This window comes from Symsagittifera roscoffensis, chromosome 8, assembly GCF_963678635.1.
Source record: "Symsagittifera roscoffensis chromosome 8, txSymRosc1.1, whole genome shotgun sequence".
Classification (NCBI taxonomy): Eukaryota; Metazoa; Xenacoelomorpha; order Acoela; family Convolutidae; genus Symsagittifera; species Symsagittifera roscoffensis.
The window spans coordinates 41,449,085-41,466,129 of NC_087069.1; the positions used below are offsets into that span (position 1 = coordinate 41,449,085).

At 34.7% G+C, this 17,045-nt stretch overlaps 1 protein-coding gene across 1 annotated transcript; it reads left to right on the forward strand.

Annotated features, from left to right (window-relative positions):
- Nucleotides 1-9,953: 9,953 nt before the first annotated feature.
- On the forward strand, nucleotides 9,954-16,689 carry LOC134853285 (glandular kallikrein-like). The gene is made up of 3 exons (XM_063869257.1): nucleotides 9,954-10,362; nucleotides 15,547-15,643; nucleotides 16,146-16,689. The coding sequence occupies exons 1-3, from the start codon at nucleotides 10,071-10,073 to the stop codon at nucleotides 16,630-16,632; spliced, it is 876 nt and encodes a 291-aa protein (XP_063725327.1). The 5' UTR covers nucleotides 9,954-10,070; the 3' UTR covers nucleotides 16,633-16,689.
- The last annotated feature ends 356 nt before the right edge of the window (nucleotides 16,690-17,045 follow it).

Consider the following 17,045-nt stretch of genomic DNA (forward strand, 5'->3'; position numbering starts at 1 on the left):
GTGACCATCTTGGTGGTGAGCACAATGCTGGCTCTACGATGGATGGAAGAAAACATAGCAAAGTATCGAGAATCGAAGACGCCAACAGCAGAGTCGATTCACGCGATAGATTACAGCAGGAGCCTTGAGTTGTTCGAGACAGCATGCAAGGTGTTCGCCATACCAATGGAAGTCAGACACGTGTGGAGCCGCTTGAGATTCTTTCCTTGGTTTCGCGCGACGTTAACATCCTGGTTATATGTAGCGACGAAGGATCACATGAGGAAACATCAAAAGGAACATCGACAATTCCAGGCCGAGATAGGACCAGATGCTTTCAAGAGACCTCTGCTGACCCATCGAAATGCGATCACGACGGGGTGGAAAAGAGTGGGTAGAGTATCCAGAGATAACACTAGAGCGAGGGAGTCAATACTGGAGGAGGACCTGGCGAAAAATGTAAGCATGAGTCTTCACAATTCCTTCGGTTTGAACCGGGAGTCGAAGGTGAAGAGCTTACCGAAATCAAGCGAAGAGATTGCAAGAGCAAAGGGAGTGGATGCGATCCTATGAACAGCTGAAGGCTTGGGAGGAGATAGTGATCAGCTCCGATGACGAAGAAGCACTATTGGAACAGATCACAGTGTCAAAAGTATCTGGATCGGGTACCTCGAGGGCGAAGAACACAAGGTGAGCCAGTGGCTCAAAAGGAAAATTCTAGAGTCTTGAGTCTTGAGAGGGAGGGGGCTCGAGCGTGAACTCGGATGAAATCTGGGTTCACGAAAAAGAAATTTTAACAAATGAGATATTGTTATTAATATGCTAGATCTATTATATAAATCAAAATGCTGCATGACGATTTCCTGATTGAATAGGACAAAAGAAATTTTAAATTACCAGCTTAAAAAGCGAGAATTCATAGGTGCAGGTGTGTGCAGATTTTGATTGCTGTTTAGCGATAGTGTGAAAATTTTATATGGTTGTGAATTTTGGAAGGTAGATAAACTTAAATCTGCTGCAAACTTCTGTAAATGACCACTGGCACTGTATCTTGAGTGACACTCGGGCTTCTGGGGATTCACTGACAAAGACAGCACGCGATGAGGACATCGATCTTGAGTCCGGGGAGTATGTGCCAGTCGGTCATATCTGGAAGTTTGACCTTGAGAGACACGAAAATACGTAATTTTGGAGTGAGGTTTTTATTTTCAAAATTTCGAATGGAGCCTGTCATGCTCAGTTTTCTCGTACCAACTGAAAACAAAAAGTGAAAAATCAGAACATCCGAATTTACAATTGCGGGAAAATACTCAAGAAAAACAGCAGGAAATTGCTATTCGCAATTTCCAGATATAAAATAGGACACGAGTAGAGCTGTCTTATTCCGGAATAGGAAGAGAGATAATAAAGAGAAGAGAGAACTATTATTCGGAATAAACTAGAGTGAACCTTCAATGGAAAGGTGGACAGCTTGAGTGTCCCAATGGTTCATACAAAAACTCAAATTCTAGAGCCAGAACTTACTTCTGTTACCAAAACTGACCAGTATTAAACTTATCTAGTTATATTATCTAATTCTTGAGTTGCTTACCAATTTAATTACTCCTTGTACTCGAGTGCATCAACATGTGAGTCCCTAATTTAATTTTCTCGAGTGTGTTCTATGATTGTTATGTTGCGATAAGGCGAGTTTTAGGTTGATCCATCTGAAATGGATCAAAGCTCCACTGTCCAATAAAAAGTAACTTAACGGATTGTTCCAACCCTGTTTTTAACGGCGTTCATGAATTTTGGGTATTTTGAGACCTAAGTATGGGAACGTTCTTATTTTCTAGAGTGGGGGGATATTTTGGTAGTAGCCTTTAAGCTGTAACGGTTTCTAGTCTCATGTCACAGGCGAACCGAATTGGCTCCGACCGTTCTTGAGGTAGAAAAACACAAGAGATAGTGTCCCTGACTCTTGAGCCAATGGTTATAGGGCCTATTTTTCTTAAGCCTCATATGTGACTGAAGTAGGCGACTGTTACACAGCTTCTTCCCGAGACTCTTTCGAATTCTGGAATCCGGAAGAGGATATAACAGTCGCCTACTTAGGACACATTTTAGGCTAAGAAAAATAGGCCTTATAACCATTGGCTCAAAAGTCAGGGACACTATCTCTTGTGTTTTTCTACCTCATGCAGTCGGAGCAAATTGGGTTCACTTGCGACAAGAGACTACATCCTTAAAGACTACTATTAAAACACCCCTACTCTGTTAGTTCTCCACAGTTAGGTCTCAAAATACCTAAAACAAGCAAACGCCATTAAAAGCAGCGTTGGAAGCTTAAGCATACGTTTATTGGACAGCGGACCTTCGATCCATTTCAGATTGTTCAACCCAAAAACTCACCGTACCTCAATATAATCACATAAAATTCGCTCAAGAAGTTTAAATTAGATATTTTAATACCAACACGACTTCTAGAATTGGGTATCTAATAATTGCAAAGCAACTCTAGATTTGATTTAAAGCAATTGAGTTTAACTCGAGAAGAAGTTTCGAATAAGTAATTTTTAATTCAACAAGAAGTTTTATTCTCTGGAACATTGGGCAGCTTCAGCTTTCCACCTTCCCACTCAAATGATACTCTTGTCCAATCAATCGTTCTTGTTTAATTCTCTTCCTGAACTCTCGATTCTCTATCAGGAACAAAATAGCTCTACTCGTATCGAAATACTTCGGTAAAATTGCGAACAGCAATTTTACTCTCGTATTTTTTAGCGACTTTCCCCCAGTTCTAACTCAAATCTTCTGTTCTATTTAGCTCGAATTTTCAGTTGTCGCGAGAAACTTAAGCATGACCGGCTCAGTTCGAAATTCTAAAAAATTACTTTCGTCCCCAAAATCAAGGTTAAACTTCTAACTAAAGGTCAAACTCTCAATTATGACCGAATGGCACATTTTCCCCGGACTCAAGATCGATGTCCTCATCGCGCGTCGTCGTCATGTCAGTGAGCCGCAAGAATGTTGAGTGCGTCTCAAGATACAGTTCCAGTGGTCATTTACAGAAGTTTTCAGCAGATTCAACTTTATACATCCCCACAATTCACAGTCATGCAAAATTGTCAAATAAGCTAAACAGAAATCAAAATCTGCCTCCACCTGTGCCCTGAACTCCAGCTTTATAAGCTATCCTTTCAAAAAAATTTTGTTCAACCCAGTCAGTAAAATTTCATGCTGCATTAAGATTTATATAAACAGACATAGTATATTAATAACATTATATTAAATGTTAAAACTTCTTTTCCATGCCCTCAAAAGTTATCTGAGTTCACACTCAAGCCCCATTACTTTCCACACTCAAGACTCAAGAACCAATCCCTGAGCATCCCGCACAACTCACCCCCCCCCCCCCCGTCTTCGAGGTACTGGGTCCAGACGCACTCGACACAGTGATTTACCTCGTTAATTACTTCTCATCATCGGATCTGATCACAATCTCCTCCCATGCATTCAGCTGTTGAAAGGCTAGCATCCATTCCCTTTGCTCTTGCAAACTTCTCGCTGGATTTGGACTCTCAAAATTCCCTTTGCTCTTGCAAACTTCTCGCTGGATTTGGACTCTCGGTTCAAGCCAATAGAGTTATGCAAGCTGAACCTCACATTCTTTGCCAGGTTCTCTTCCAGTATTGTTTCCTTCGCCTTGGTATTATCCTTAGACACCCTGCCAACCCTTTTCCAGCCCGTGGTTATCCCGCTACGGTGGGTGAGTAGAGGTCTCTTGAAGGCTTCCGGCCCTATCTCTGCCATTGATTGACGATACTCCTTCTGCTGTTTCTTCATGTGATTCTTCGTCGAAGCATATAGCCAAAAAATTAGTGTCGCCCGAAACCATGAGAAGAATCGTATGCAACTCCACACAAGCCTCACCTCCATGGGTACAGCGAACACTTCGCACGCAGTCTCAAACAACTCGAGCCTCCTGCTATAGTCAATGGCATGTATCGTCTCCACTGCTGGTGCCTTCGACTCTCGTTATTTCGTTACATTCTCATCAATCCATCCTAGCGCCAACATCAAGCTCACCACGAAAAGAGTGACCTTTTGTTGATGGTCAGGTAACCCTATCGACCGAATGTCCTCGACATCCCATATCAAGCACAGGTTTGACTGCTGTGTATACCACACCGTCTGTGCCAGACAATGACATGGGTATTCTCCGTGAGTCAAATTGATGCTTCGGTGGTTACGCACTCCAGAAGCATCGATCAAAGGCTCAAACTCCATCATTTCTGCATGTGTCACGTCATTTTCATCCACAGCTTGTGTTTTGCTTGTTGCCTTCCCGATCGCCTCCCTCTCGAAGTCACTAGTGTTCTCCTTTTCTAAACTCAAGTGTTTCTTTCCCGAGATCTCACTCACGTCCTCCCTACGATCCTCTAGCACCGCTCACAGCGTCTTCCGTAACAACCGATTCGATTGATGTGACATTCGCACCAAGCGCACGCACTTGGGCATCGAGAAAGACTTGTAGTAGAAAAAGAGTGAGCTGATCAGGGAGGGGAGGGGGCTCGGGGTGCCAGCGGTGTACCATGTTTTAAGATAAGGATTAGATTTCCTAGGCATTAAGATAGGCAAGGGTTTTTCTATGTTTTAGGATAGGTTTTACCAAAGGTTTGAGATGGTGAGTTTCAGAAAACTTTTTGGCGCCTGAGTTTTTTGGAGCTCGATTTTGCCGATACTTGCCTTTCTTAGCTAAATTCTAACTTCTACGATTTGTGATATGTAAGGGCTATCTTGTCTTACGAAACGTCGGTATGGTAAAATTCAGATGAAATGTTTCAGAAAGCTTTTTGAAAATTTTTAAAATTTTGCTTGCATGTTTATCTTGAAAAAGTTTTTTATCTTGAAAAATCGAAAAAACAAAAAAGTTTTTTTTTGGATGGTAAGTTTCAGATGGTAAGTTTCGACGAAATTAAGTTTCGATTTAGAGTATGGGTTCATAAATGATTTATATGAAAATATTTATATTCCCTCAGGTTATCTGGGGAAAACTGACACGAGGGGGTTATCTTTAACAGGTTATTTATTCCACTCCACGGGATATCAAGGGAATCTTGACAAATCCTCACGGATGATTACTTTGCTAAAAATGACTAAAAATGGGATATTTTTTTCTCAAAGTATACTAGATTCTGGATGAAATTCAACAAAATCTTCTTCATAACAGATGATTTTTAGTGTGTTGCTTTTACAACTTAATTTTCATAATTTTGTTGTAGAATTTTTCTAAGATTTAAGGTTCTTCTTAATTCCTGCATTATACATGTTTTCACTATTGAACTCACTTTGCAAGAAAATTTAGTCAGAGCTGGGGAAATAAGGAGGAAAAAAGTATCAATTGAATAAACAATTTGCTGGCAGAGATGAAATAGAACTGTTAATTTCTGATTATTTCTTTACATGCTTTCCTTTAGCTTCCCTTATGCATTTGCTACATTAAAATATATAAAAAACAAACAACACTTGAGATCATAATTCTAAATTTTCTTGCAAAACAATTAGTAAATCGCTTTTTTTTCTTGTTTTTTGCAAAAACTTTTTCAAAAATATTCAACTGAGAAAAAATTGTTGCTAATTAAAGCAATCAAAAGCACATGCAAAAAATAAAAAAAAAACAAAAGTTGAATTTTTACGTTGGTTTTGAGAACAAAATAGGAGCATCTCTATTAGTTAATAATCTGAAAACCTTCGGAAATGGAAACACGCAAAGGAACCTTGTTCCTAACTTCTACAATAAATAAAAACTTCTAAAACAACGCTTCTCAGAAAAATTACTTTCAAAAAGGAACTCAAGGTACAAATTGTAACAATTGAGTATTTTGCGAAATAAATTAAGCAAGAACTCTATAGTTCTTTCTAATTTTCGAATTGAAAAAAATTGAAGCTAACAAGAACAGAATCTTTACTGCATGTCTATTTGAAAGTTTTCAAAATAAAATTTATGTAATCAACATCTGCGTCTGCTAAAGTATCAGCTTAATTACAAAATTCGGCAAGCTCCATATTACTTTGTCTAAAAACCTTTTGTCATCAATTTTTTTGATTTTTTTAACCGAAAATAATGTAACATAGATCCTGAAAGCGAATTTATGCTTTGATTTATGTATCATCTTCCAAAAGATGTCGGATTTGAGTTTAATTCCCTAGAAATATTCCCAAAACATCTGAATTTTCATATAAATTTACTTAATACTGGATTTTATTATATTGGATAATGTGGATAATCTTGGATTTTTTCTCAAGATATAAATTATAAGCTAAATCTTAGTAAAATTATCTCAAAACGACTAACTGATTAAAAATTTTTTTCTATCTAAATTTAGTGTTTATTCAGTTTCTGCGTCATCTACTATCCTCCAGCTTGATCCAACCTTTTAAAATTTTACTTAAAAACTGAATTTTTAATAGAAAATGTATAATTTCAAACAACTTTCAAAAATCTCAAGCACAATTAAAACCATAAGTCCTTTGCTAGGAAACTTCAAACATTTTGCTCAACCTGATATCTGTTTGTTGCTGTTTCAACCCTGAATTTCTAATTTGAAGTAAGTTTTTGGCTGAGAATTATGTATAATATTATCTTGGAACTTTCAAATTTAAAAAAAAACGTATATTTTTTCATCTTTTCCAGGTCAGTTATCAATTTCTTTTATGAACCAGAAGAAAACCATAATTCTTAGTAAATCAGTACTTTTATCTGCTTAACAACGCACTACCTTATGAACAAGCACTAAACAAGTAAAACTTTAAAATGATAACTAGGCATAACTTTTCAATTAGTCAATGTTTTATAAATATCGAGTTTTCTACAATTTTTTAACAAATACTTATTGTTTCATTAGCGTAATTTATGCAATTTTTCTACAAATTTATCCTTACAAAGTCTCCGAAAGCTTGCATCCAAATTTAGTTTTTTCTATAGAATAAAGGTTTTTGGATTGAGTTTCAATAGAATTTTCACGACAATTTGACCTCAATTATTGCTGGTTTTATTGTCAATCAGAACCTTTGAATAAAAAAATGACAGATAAAGTTTTAAGATAAATAAAAAAATGAGATGAATTAAAATGAAAGAATTGATATGAATTTTTTCTAGAACTTTTTCAAATTTTTTGTCTAGACTTTTCAGATTCAGTGAGAATTTGGATTCATAGTATTTATCCTATAATTGTAATTAAAAATTTTTAATTTTACCTTCTCTTGGGGTGTGTTTGGAGACTGTTGGGCACATAATTTAACGATATACTGACAAGAAGAATGATTCTTCCTGATATGATTAGTGAGTTCATCGTTGCTATTTAGAAATATGAAGGTTACAATTAGAACCTTTTAAAACGCCACAGCGCTTACGATGTCCTGATGCATGTAAGCAAGTGTATTTTCTGCCTCATTCAAGACATGCAACTCTTTCAGTTCTATTCAGTGGTGGCATCTCAAAAAAGAATAAATGGTAGATTTAGAATGTCCCAAAGTTTTAGATAAAAAGAGTTTAATACCCTCAAAAAAAATATAAAAGTAAGCAAAAACAGCAAATTTCTTAACCAATTGATCCTAACATGAACAAAAATAAAAATGAATTTTACCCTGTTTAGCCAAGCTGAAATAAAAATCCTCTAATCTATCCATGAAGTTTTCAAAAATTTTGATATCAACTAACCAGAATCGAGTATTCCTTCACAGATATTGTTTGTGGTATTAACCAATCAGAATGAAGTATTCACAGATTGTAAAAGTTTATAAATCAGAAAAAATTTCCAATTATTGAAATTTAATGAGTTTTTTTTCTACATAACTAAAAAATAGAAATGACACCAAAATGAGATAAATGAGATTACTTGTCTGGGTTATATTTTTTGGTACTCAATTCAAACTTTGAAACTTGGGTCAAAATTCTGTAAATTTGTTCTGTTTCTAACCAGTGAAAAGAGAAATTACCAAAATATACAGTTTCCTTGTTTTCTTTTTGGTATATTGTAATTTAAACAACCGAAAGTATTTAAATTTGGAAATTCGATTAAAAGACAATCTGACAAATCTAGATTTTGCATTTGTATCAAACTCAAAACAGTACCCAAAATGATGTTCCTTATCTTCAATTTTTTGTTTCATATGCTCTTCCAATGTTTAGTTTTTTACTGATTGACCACTCAATCTGAAAAAACTCTTCTAAATAAAAACACTATTGATGATTTTTTGCAGTACTCTTCTTCTCTGATATATATCCATCTTTATAACAAAACAATTGAACTTTCTGTTTCTCTACAAGTTATAACTAATACAATCTCCATCAACGTTTTCTGTCCAACACTCCTGTAGTTTTTTGTTGTAGTTCAAAATTAAAATCTTATGAACGTCCATTTCAACCATTGAAAATGCGTTTGACAAAAACAGATTTCTTACTGAAATTAACAAAGAAACTTTAAAAACTCGAATTGTTGTTTCATTTTAAATTTATTTTGTAATCACCATAAAATGTTTTCCCACATTTAGAGTCTAATGTTTAGGAAACTTATGTAGCTAATCAAAATGTCAAGTTAAGGTAAATAAAAATGAAAACAACCAATGAAATACAGAAATACAAAAATTTTTGATAAGGTTTTCAACTACATTCGTGTTTGTAATTTTGTTCGAATTAGACAAAATTTACTTAAGTTGAGATAAAAACAGTAAATAAAATAAGTTTTTCTGAAAATAATTAAACAAATACAGGAAATCAGCTGATAATTGCTTAAAGTTTCATTTCAATTTCGATTAAATTGTCTGTTTTGTCTCAGTTATCCTCAGATATCCTAGCTCTAAATGTACACTTCAGTGAGGAAAAAGTGTTTTGAGCTAATAATATTTCAATTACCAAACATAGAAAACATCACAAATCATTACTGAGGCTTACAACTATCAACAAACATAAGGTTTGCCAAAATTGGGACAGTTCTTTCAATTCATAGGCAACTTGTTTCATTGCTTCATTCTCTTTCGCTGCGAAGAGACGAATCCGAATGTGGGGCGGCTTGTTCACATTGTATTGTACTGCTTGTTCGTGACACAAGCTTGTCTTCTATAGTAAGTTGCCGTGTCTCACATTTTGTTGCAGTTGTCAAGATCCTGATCCATAGTTGATTTTTTGCGAGAAGTGAGTTCCAATATAGTATTGAGTCCATGGTTTCCAGTATCGTGAATAAAAGTATTCAAAATTGCCGATAATGCTTATCCATTTTTTTAAAAATAGACTTGTTGGCACTTTTCAAATCGTCCCAAATCGTTGATTTTTAAAAGTTGAAAGCAGAGTTCAAAATAAAATTTCCCCTTGTAGGAATTTTGGAATCACACAAATTTTGGAATCACACGTTTGATTTTTTGAGAATTCAATAGAATTGGGACTAGTGTCTTTTCTTGAGTAAATTTTTGTTTAGCAAAGTACGTTTTTGAGAATTCAATATAATTGGGACTGGTATCTTTTCTTGAGTACATTTTTGAAGAGCAAACTGATGAAGAGAAATGAGAAAAATGATTTTGAGATTAAATGAAAATGGAAGTAAATAGTATGACTCATCATGGTTTCCATAAAGGGAAGTAGCACCAAAAATGGAATGTTTTATAAGAAATTTCAAATTCAAAATTTTGTAGGCGTTATTTTTACTATATAAATCCTAATTCTGAGTATAAATCCTTGTTCTAGATGGCTGCTGCTATGTGTCAAGCTCGTCACAGCTTCCAATCAGATTATTTTAAAAAATCGCTATTTATTTCCGTTTCAAGTGATTTTTACGAAAACTACAAGTGGCACATGATTATTGCGTCTCCATCCACAACTCTTTATGTTCTTTGGAGAATTGAATCAGTTGTTTAGATTTCACACGTTTTATTTATTTTGTTCAGCTTCACTTGATCATTCGAAGGATTTATTGGAAGTTTGAACTTCATCAACTGGACAACTGTAAAATATTCAGTGAATACATCAAAACAACATCAGTTTACTCAACAATCCATTTGATTCTATAAGATTTTTGTTAAACTAGCCACCAATACTTTAACTCTTAACTACAATCATGTCAACTATCTCAGTTTCGTTTCCCATCCAGTTCATTATCATTTTGTGCTCGTTTGCAGGTTCCTTGACAAAAAATATTAATGAAAGAAACAATACCAAAGCTCTGTTCAGTTTTTCGGGGCCGATTCAGTCCAAACTGATCGGTGGTTTCAGAAGTAGTGCCAGACCTTTTTTTGTCAAACTTCATGCTGAATTTGGCGCCAATCGCAGAGATTATGAGTTTTGTGGGGGAGTTGTGATTCACCCCAAATGGGTGTTGACAGCTGCTCATTGCGTTGACCTCAAAAACAGTGAGTTGAATTCACATTTCGAGTCTTTTCTGTTTCTAAGCCCGAAATTCGTGTTTAATTTTATTTTGAAAAATGAATCATTATCCTCGAATCTGATTTTGTTAGAAATTAGCTCTAGCCAAATCTTGAGTCACATTATAATGAGAAGCTTATTCAACAGTTTGGCAATTTTGGGCCGTATAACAGAAAATACCAGAGATTTTTAGTGTTTCGACTTCATGTTGTGACTAAATAGGCCGAACCACGTCGGTATCATAGTTGACCAAAATTCTGTGGTCGCACAATAATGTAGTAGCCGGACCATTACTCGATCTGAGGGTCTAAACATGAAAACCGACAATGAAGTTTATTTTTTGGTAAGTGGATCAATTGAACATCCTCCCCCTAAATGGTCCGATTTGAGATCCGTCACCCAATTGTTGTTCCGACCATTGAAAATGGGTAGGAACTTTGTATTCTGGTGTGTTTTAGTTTTCAACGCAAAAAGAGGTACCACAAACAATGATCGCACCGGGTTGAGTAATATATCATTTAAAGCATTTTTCGTCATAACTTGAACCACATTAAATTTTTTCAAAAAGTTTTCAAAGTGTCGAGAAAAATCGGTTTGAAATTTTTTATTTTTGTCTTAACTCGAGCGAATAAAGCAAACGAGCAGTCTTAAAAACTGAATTATGCCTAATCTATTAAATTTTAATTTTAAGCAAGTAAACCAGTTTATGAACTTTTTTAGTTTCATTTTGGGAACCAAAAATTTCAAAAACTTTTTCATTTTTTTTTCAGTTTTTCTTGTCATTTTCTGCAAAGTTATTTGTCCAACTTGCTTATATTACTATGACTGTCTAATAAGCTTGAAGTACATTTTCACTCTAGAACCTTTTATCCCACCAAGCAGAAAAAAACTACACTTATTAGGAAAAAAAACTTTCTAAACCGTAGTTTTGCGAAGACTATGGTCGGATCATTCTGTGCTACATTAACCGACTATCCTTTTTTATTTAGATTTGAATCGCTTAGCTCTGCATAAATACTCCATTTTGATTGGCTTGAGTTTGCGAAGTTAGAATAATGTTGACACCTTTACCCCAAATACACCTGAAGGGAAAGGATTGAGCTGGCAATAGAGAATAAACTATATATTTTCGGAAAATTGTCGTTTTTTTTTCATTATCTGTTTTGTTCTTCCCAAGTTTTTCAACCAAAGGCAAATTCAAATTCAGCAGTTCTCATGGAAATGAACAATTTCTTTTTTTTTTGTTTCTTTTGTTTTTTTTGTGTAATATGGTTTGAAATAACAAACATTATAAAAAAAACGGTACAAAAACACGGTGCAAAAAACACGGTACTAAAGCTCAGTTTTATAACATTTCAATGATCTTAAAGACGCACTAATCTAATAGTTTTTTTTTTAATTTTGTTAAAACTTTTCTGTTCTTTTTTGTTTTACTGAAAAGTACTTTAAAAAAACGCTTTTAAAAGATGTTTACCTTATTTTTTAGTTTTTTTTCTAATAACTTTTTCAATCAGCATTTTTGACTGTAGTTGTGATTTTCAGCAATTTATTTCGTTCGAAAGTAAAATCTTTACCGAGTTGTTTTTGGCAACCGGGATGAGATGTGTCTAAACTAGACAAAGTCCCATAGTTGCGATTTTCAGCAATTATCTTTGAACAAAATAAAGAACAAATTGAATGAATTTTCAAAGTATAAGCAAAATTGACTGAAGTAAGAAAAAGTTACTACTTGAATCAGATTGCAAGTCCCAGCAGTCTTTTGATCAAAACACTTTAAAGTAAAATCGAGCTGGTTAAGAAACAAAGAAAGTATTTCTGAAAATATGAGCAGATAATATCAAAAATCAAAATGTAGAAGTATATTGGCGATATAAACAACCGAAAAAGGCTAGAAAAAGGAGTAATACCTAAAACTGAATCTCCATTTTCTTGAAAAACATTCGCTCATCACCGCAAAATCATGAATCCTTCGAGCTTTTTTGAAACTAAAACTAATAAGCCGCAAACTTTAGCTCTTGGCTTTTACTGAACCATTGCCAAAATTTAAAAAGATTATATGGAGTTTGATATTTTCAAATCGGCACGTTGTCAACATGTAGAAACAGTGAATGAAAACAAACGCGGTGCAGGTGTTGCTTTCTACGTAAGCGAAGGTATTTCATTTAATAAAGTTAAAGGACTGACTTCAGACAAAATGCAAATTTTTACTATTTTATGCGAAAACAGCATAGAGAAAAAATTTCCATTTGTTGTCTATAAAGTACTTCAAATAAGCAGTTGAAAGTTTCTTGATCAATTACAAGCGTATCTGTTCCGAGTAGAAAATACAGCCTGGAGATATGCACACTATATGTGGAGACATGAATGTTGATGTGTCTAAGTCGACAAGTGAAAAGTGAAAGTACAAGAATAACGAAAAGCAGCCAGTCGACAATAGATTTTTTTGTTTACCAATTTTTATTGGCTAGTAATGGTAGATCACAACTCTATATCGGATCACGAGGCAGTAGAAATTGAGACACAATTTCTGTCTGAGGACAAAATTTTGCTTAAAAAACATAATTTCGATTTTCGGGATAATTGGAACGTTTTGGATAACCATGAGACTTTGCCGAAGTTCAATTTTGCGCTGTGGCAGACCACTGAAAAATTAAGTTGAAAAATGATACTGAAGGTGTGAATGATTGCTTTTTACAGCTCCTCTTAGCTATCTTATGTACTTATGAAAAATTCCTAAGCTTCCAAAAAATAAAAGTAATTAAAATTGGTTAAGAGCTAAAATCAATTTATTAATGGTTAAGAGCTAAAATTTTCACGATTCTTTTTTGAAAAAGACCAAAAGCTCGTCGAAAGTATGGCAACACCACGGAATCTAAATATTTTGTAGAAAATGAAAAGGCAAATTTTTTTGGAAAATTTTCACCCCAGGAAGTTTAAGAAGGAAAAGAAAACAGCCTTGATAATCACAACCAAAATAAAAACCTGATCAAAAACTTTAATTCGGTTATATCTGAGCTAATCGGTTGCCTTTTTTTTAAATGTGTAGAGTTGTCATATAATCCTTCTTTCAGTTTTTAAGATTGCTTAAGTTCAACCAATTCATTAAAATGGCACATTTTCTTTTTCGAAAAATTGATTAATAAACGCTTGAGAACTTTTTGAATAAATCTGATAAAGTAACAGCAGGTTAGTACGAATTCCAAAATAATTAAGCACAGTTGATGCTGTCGTATTACTCACTGAACGAATAATGGAGAACTTAGAAGATGATGTTGGCTCCGGGTGTTCGTTGATAGATCTTGCAAAATCGTTCGACACGGTTTATCACAATAACTTATTTAAAAAACGCGAACAATACGGCTTACGAGTTAAAGTTGTTAATTTTTTGAGGTCAAACCTTCAAAATCGTAAGCAGTTTGTTTGTTATAACAATTCATTAACAGACACTAGAACAGTCTAATTTGGTGTACCACAAGGTTCAGTCCTGAGTCCTTTCTTGTTTTTGCTGTATACAATTGGTTTGCCAGATGTCTCCATGCATAAAAAAATGTAATTTTTGCTGATGATTGCGCACAGTATGCAAGGAACAAAACTACAACAGAAAATCAGTGGCTGGTGAACTCTGATACAAGCAATGCTGGAAATTAATTTTTGGAGTTAGCTTACCAAAAACAAAATGAAACAGCCACCTTAGAGTTCAACAGGAAGAAAATTTCTAACAATAGATCCCATAAATACGCAGGTCTAATAAACGATGAAAAAAAAATTTCAAAGCACACATCGAAAAAAATTTGAAAGGAAGAGTCAAATCTTGCTCAATGATTTATCAACTCAGATATTATTTCTACACATCTACACGTCTCAAGATATAAAAAACATATATTCAACCAATATATCATTATAGTGTACTAATCTATGGCACAGCTAGTAGGACAGACTTTTTAACATAGAAAGCTAATAGAGACAATTGTATAGGAATTGTTTTAAGAAAAAGTGGGAAAGTTTGAAACATATGTGGGACAAACATAAACTCTGTTTGGTTCGAGAGTTACACAATTATGAGCTTTGAGCTTTTTCAAGTCATGGCTTGTGGAAATAAGCAATTTCTTGGATACATAAATGAACATGAGATAACAGATACTAACAAAACAGGCAAAACAAGAAAAAAACTTTGCAGCCGACATAAGCCTACTATAAGAGCGAAAAAGATGATTAAAATTAGGGCTCGTATTTTGTATAATAAATTTCTACAATTGGATAAAAAATTTTTTCTTGAAGCGTTAACAACTACCAATGAATCTTTGGACTCGTTTTTTCATTTGTCAAGATCTCTTTGTCTCTTTTTAATTTTTTTGTGAAAATTGAAAAAAAAATGCGGTCCTTTTGTCTATATGATCTAAATTAGGCAGACTAATAGGTTTTGCTCATCGAGATGCCACCCGGGAGGCTGATGCCTTTTTCTTATTTTTACCAAGCCGAATTTAATCTCAAAAAAAAACATTTTCATAGAATGTATGCTTATAAGTTTTGGCTTAAAAAGAAAATTATATTGATCTTACTAATTTTTTGTTGCTTCGTGAGAGCCTCAGAAACATCGAAATCCATTACAAATCAGAGTCAAAAGTACGAATTTAATAACATGAATTTATATACTAATAAGTATTAAAGCACGAAAACGTGATGATTTTTAGTTTTCGGTGAGGGGGGGGGGGTTACATGCTCAAAATGATGTGATAAGCTCTTAAATAAATGAAGCCACAAATAAATTTCAGGGGGCATTCAAAAATTTCATTAGGTGCCAAAAATGCCGCTTTTGAGATCTATTTGGATCATTTTTACCAAAGATTTTTTTGGCGTCCCCCCCCCCCCCCCACCTCGCACCTTGCGTTTATTGGCCACCCGGTGCCTTAAGAAACTTCTTTATATGGTTTTTGGACCAAAAATTGATGCTGTAAAGGCGTAGCAAAATCGGTATACTTACTTTGGAACGCCAGAGAGGATCGATTCCCAGAAAAGGTTCCCCCCCCCCCCCACGCTAAGACCGCCCATTTTTAGCAGATTTATTTTGAGCGAGCGGGTGATGATAAATGTGGGAAGAAGATAAAAATGAAAATTTTCTCTTATGAAACTATTTTAGTGCATGACTAGTTATGAATGTCTGTTTGTTTCAGATGAGAAAGTGTCGCTAGAGTTTGCCGACTTCCGCGTTGGTGCGTCAAAGAGACTGAGTACATTTATAGGAGTCCAAGCCATGACTCTAGCCAAAAAGTGAGTTGCAATACAATTCACAGTAATCGGGCTTGTATGAATTGCGGTGATTCAATTAAGATTCTTCCGTTATTACTTGAAAACAAGTCGTAGTGCATTTAAAAACACGAAAAAACTGTTGGAATCTTTGAATATCCCCCCACGTTTTCGCAAACAGGTACAAAAGTTACATATTCTTAAACGTTGGTTTTTCATAGGGGTAGGAGTTACTGGGTACCATAGGGGGGATCGTTACAGAGATCCATTCTTTCACACAATTTGTCGGAGCTCTTCATGCTTTGTTAAGCATTAATGGTTGGTTTTTGGCGTTCAGGGTATGTCTTGTAATTTTTAAAAACCAACTGTAAAAAAAATTATAACCCGAACGTCACTCTATGGCTTGCAATGGTTCCATATATATTTAATATTTATAATTAATAAATATATATTTAATATTTTTTCTAATTTAATTTTTTAAAGTTCATATTGTAAAATTTAGTTATTGAATTTTTTTGGATTTCAGTTATAAATCCGATCGTCGTAAGCCCTACAAAGACCTGGCTCTTATCAAAATGAAACGGGAAGTCTCCGATATTCATGTACTTCCAATGTGTCAAGAAGAAGACCACACGTACCTGGGCGAACTTCTGGGTGCATGCGGTCTGGGTTCAGTATCCGGCGACAGAAGGAACCCAGTTTATCCAGATATCTTGTTGGAAACTTATTTCTATGATCAAAATTATCCAACTTCTCAGCGCGAGTTTAGTCCGGATAATTGCAAATACGACCAAATATGCACAGAACCATGGTTCGAAGGATCGAATATCTGCTACCTTGATGACGGGGGTCCCCTCTACGCTTTTGACTTGTCGACCATTCAACCCAAATGTGTACTCGGCTTAGCTAGTTATGTAACGAACGTCGGCAATGGCTGTGACGGATATAGCGTGTTTGTAAACCTTGAAAGCTTCCGAGCAAAAATTTTGAAAATTATTGAGCAATATACTTAGAGCCATAGGTTATAACAAAAAAACTGCTATTATCAGGACAAAGACTTAAAGGAACGTTACTTCTGCTTTTTGAATGTCTGAAATTGTTTCTGGTTTAAAATTTATTGAAAATTTAAAACTGAAAAATTTAAAAACAAAACGTTTTCCCACGAGCGGAGCGATATTTCAAAATTGCAATGTTACATTTTGCGTCCGGTAAGGTATTATTTGGGTTAGTTAATTCACCTGAATTCAATTTTTGACAAATTTTTGACCATTTACCATATTGGCTCAAAAATACCCTCTTTTACGCGCATTAATTTCCCGCATCCAGTTTCAAGCGTTAATAATCGATTATCTTACGACTTTAGTACCAGTCTTACTAAATTTGAAAAAAAAAATAGTTATAATCCTTTATAATTGATTATTTATTT

Excerpts from the sequence above, each read along its gene's own strand:
- LOC134853285 (XM_063869257.1), top strand. The coding sequence starts at position 10,071 with ATGTCAACTATCTCAGTTTCGTTTCCCATCCAGTTCATTATCATTTTG. Across the intron at positions 10,363-15,546 it reads TTGCGTTGACCTCAAAAACA|ATGAGAAAGTGTCGCTAGAG; the intron begins GTGAGTTGAATT and ends TGTTTGTTTCAG. Across the intron at positions 15,644-16,145 it reads GCCATGACTCTAGCCAAAAA|TTATAAATCCGATCGTCGTA; the intron begins GTGAGTTGCAAT and ends TTTGGATTTCAG.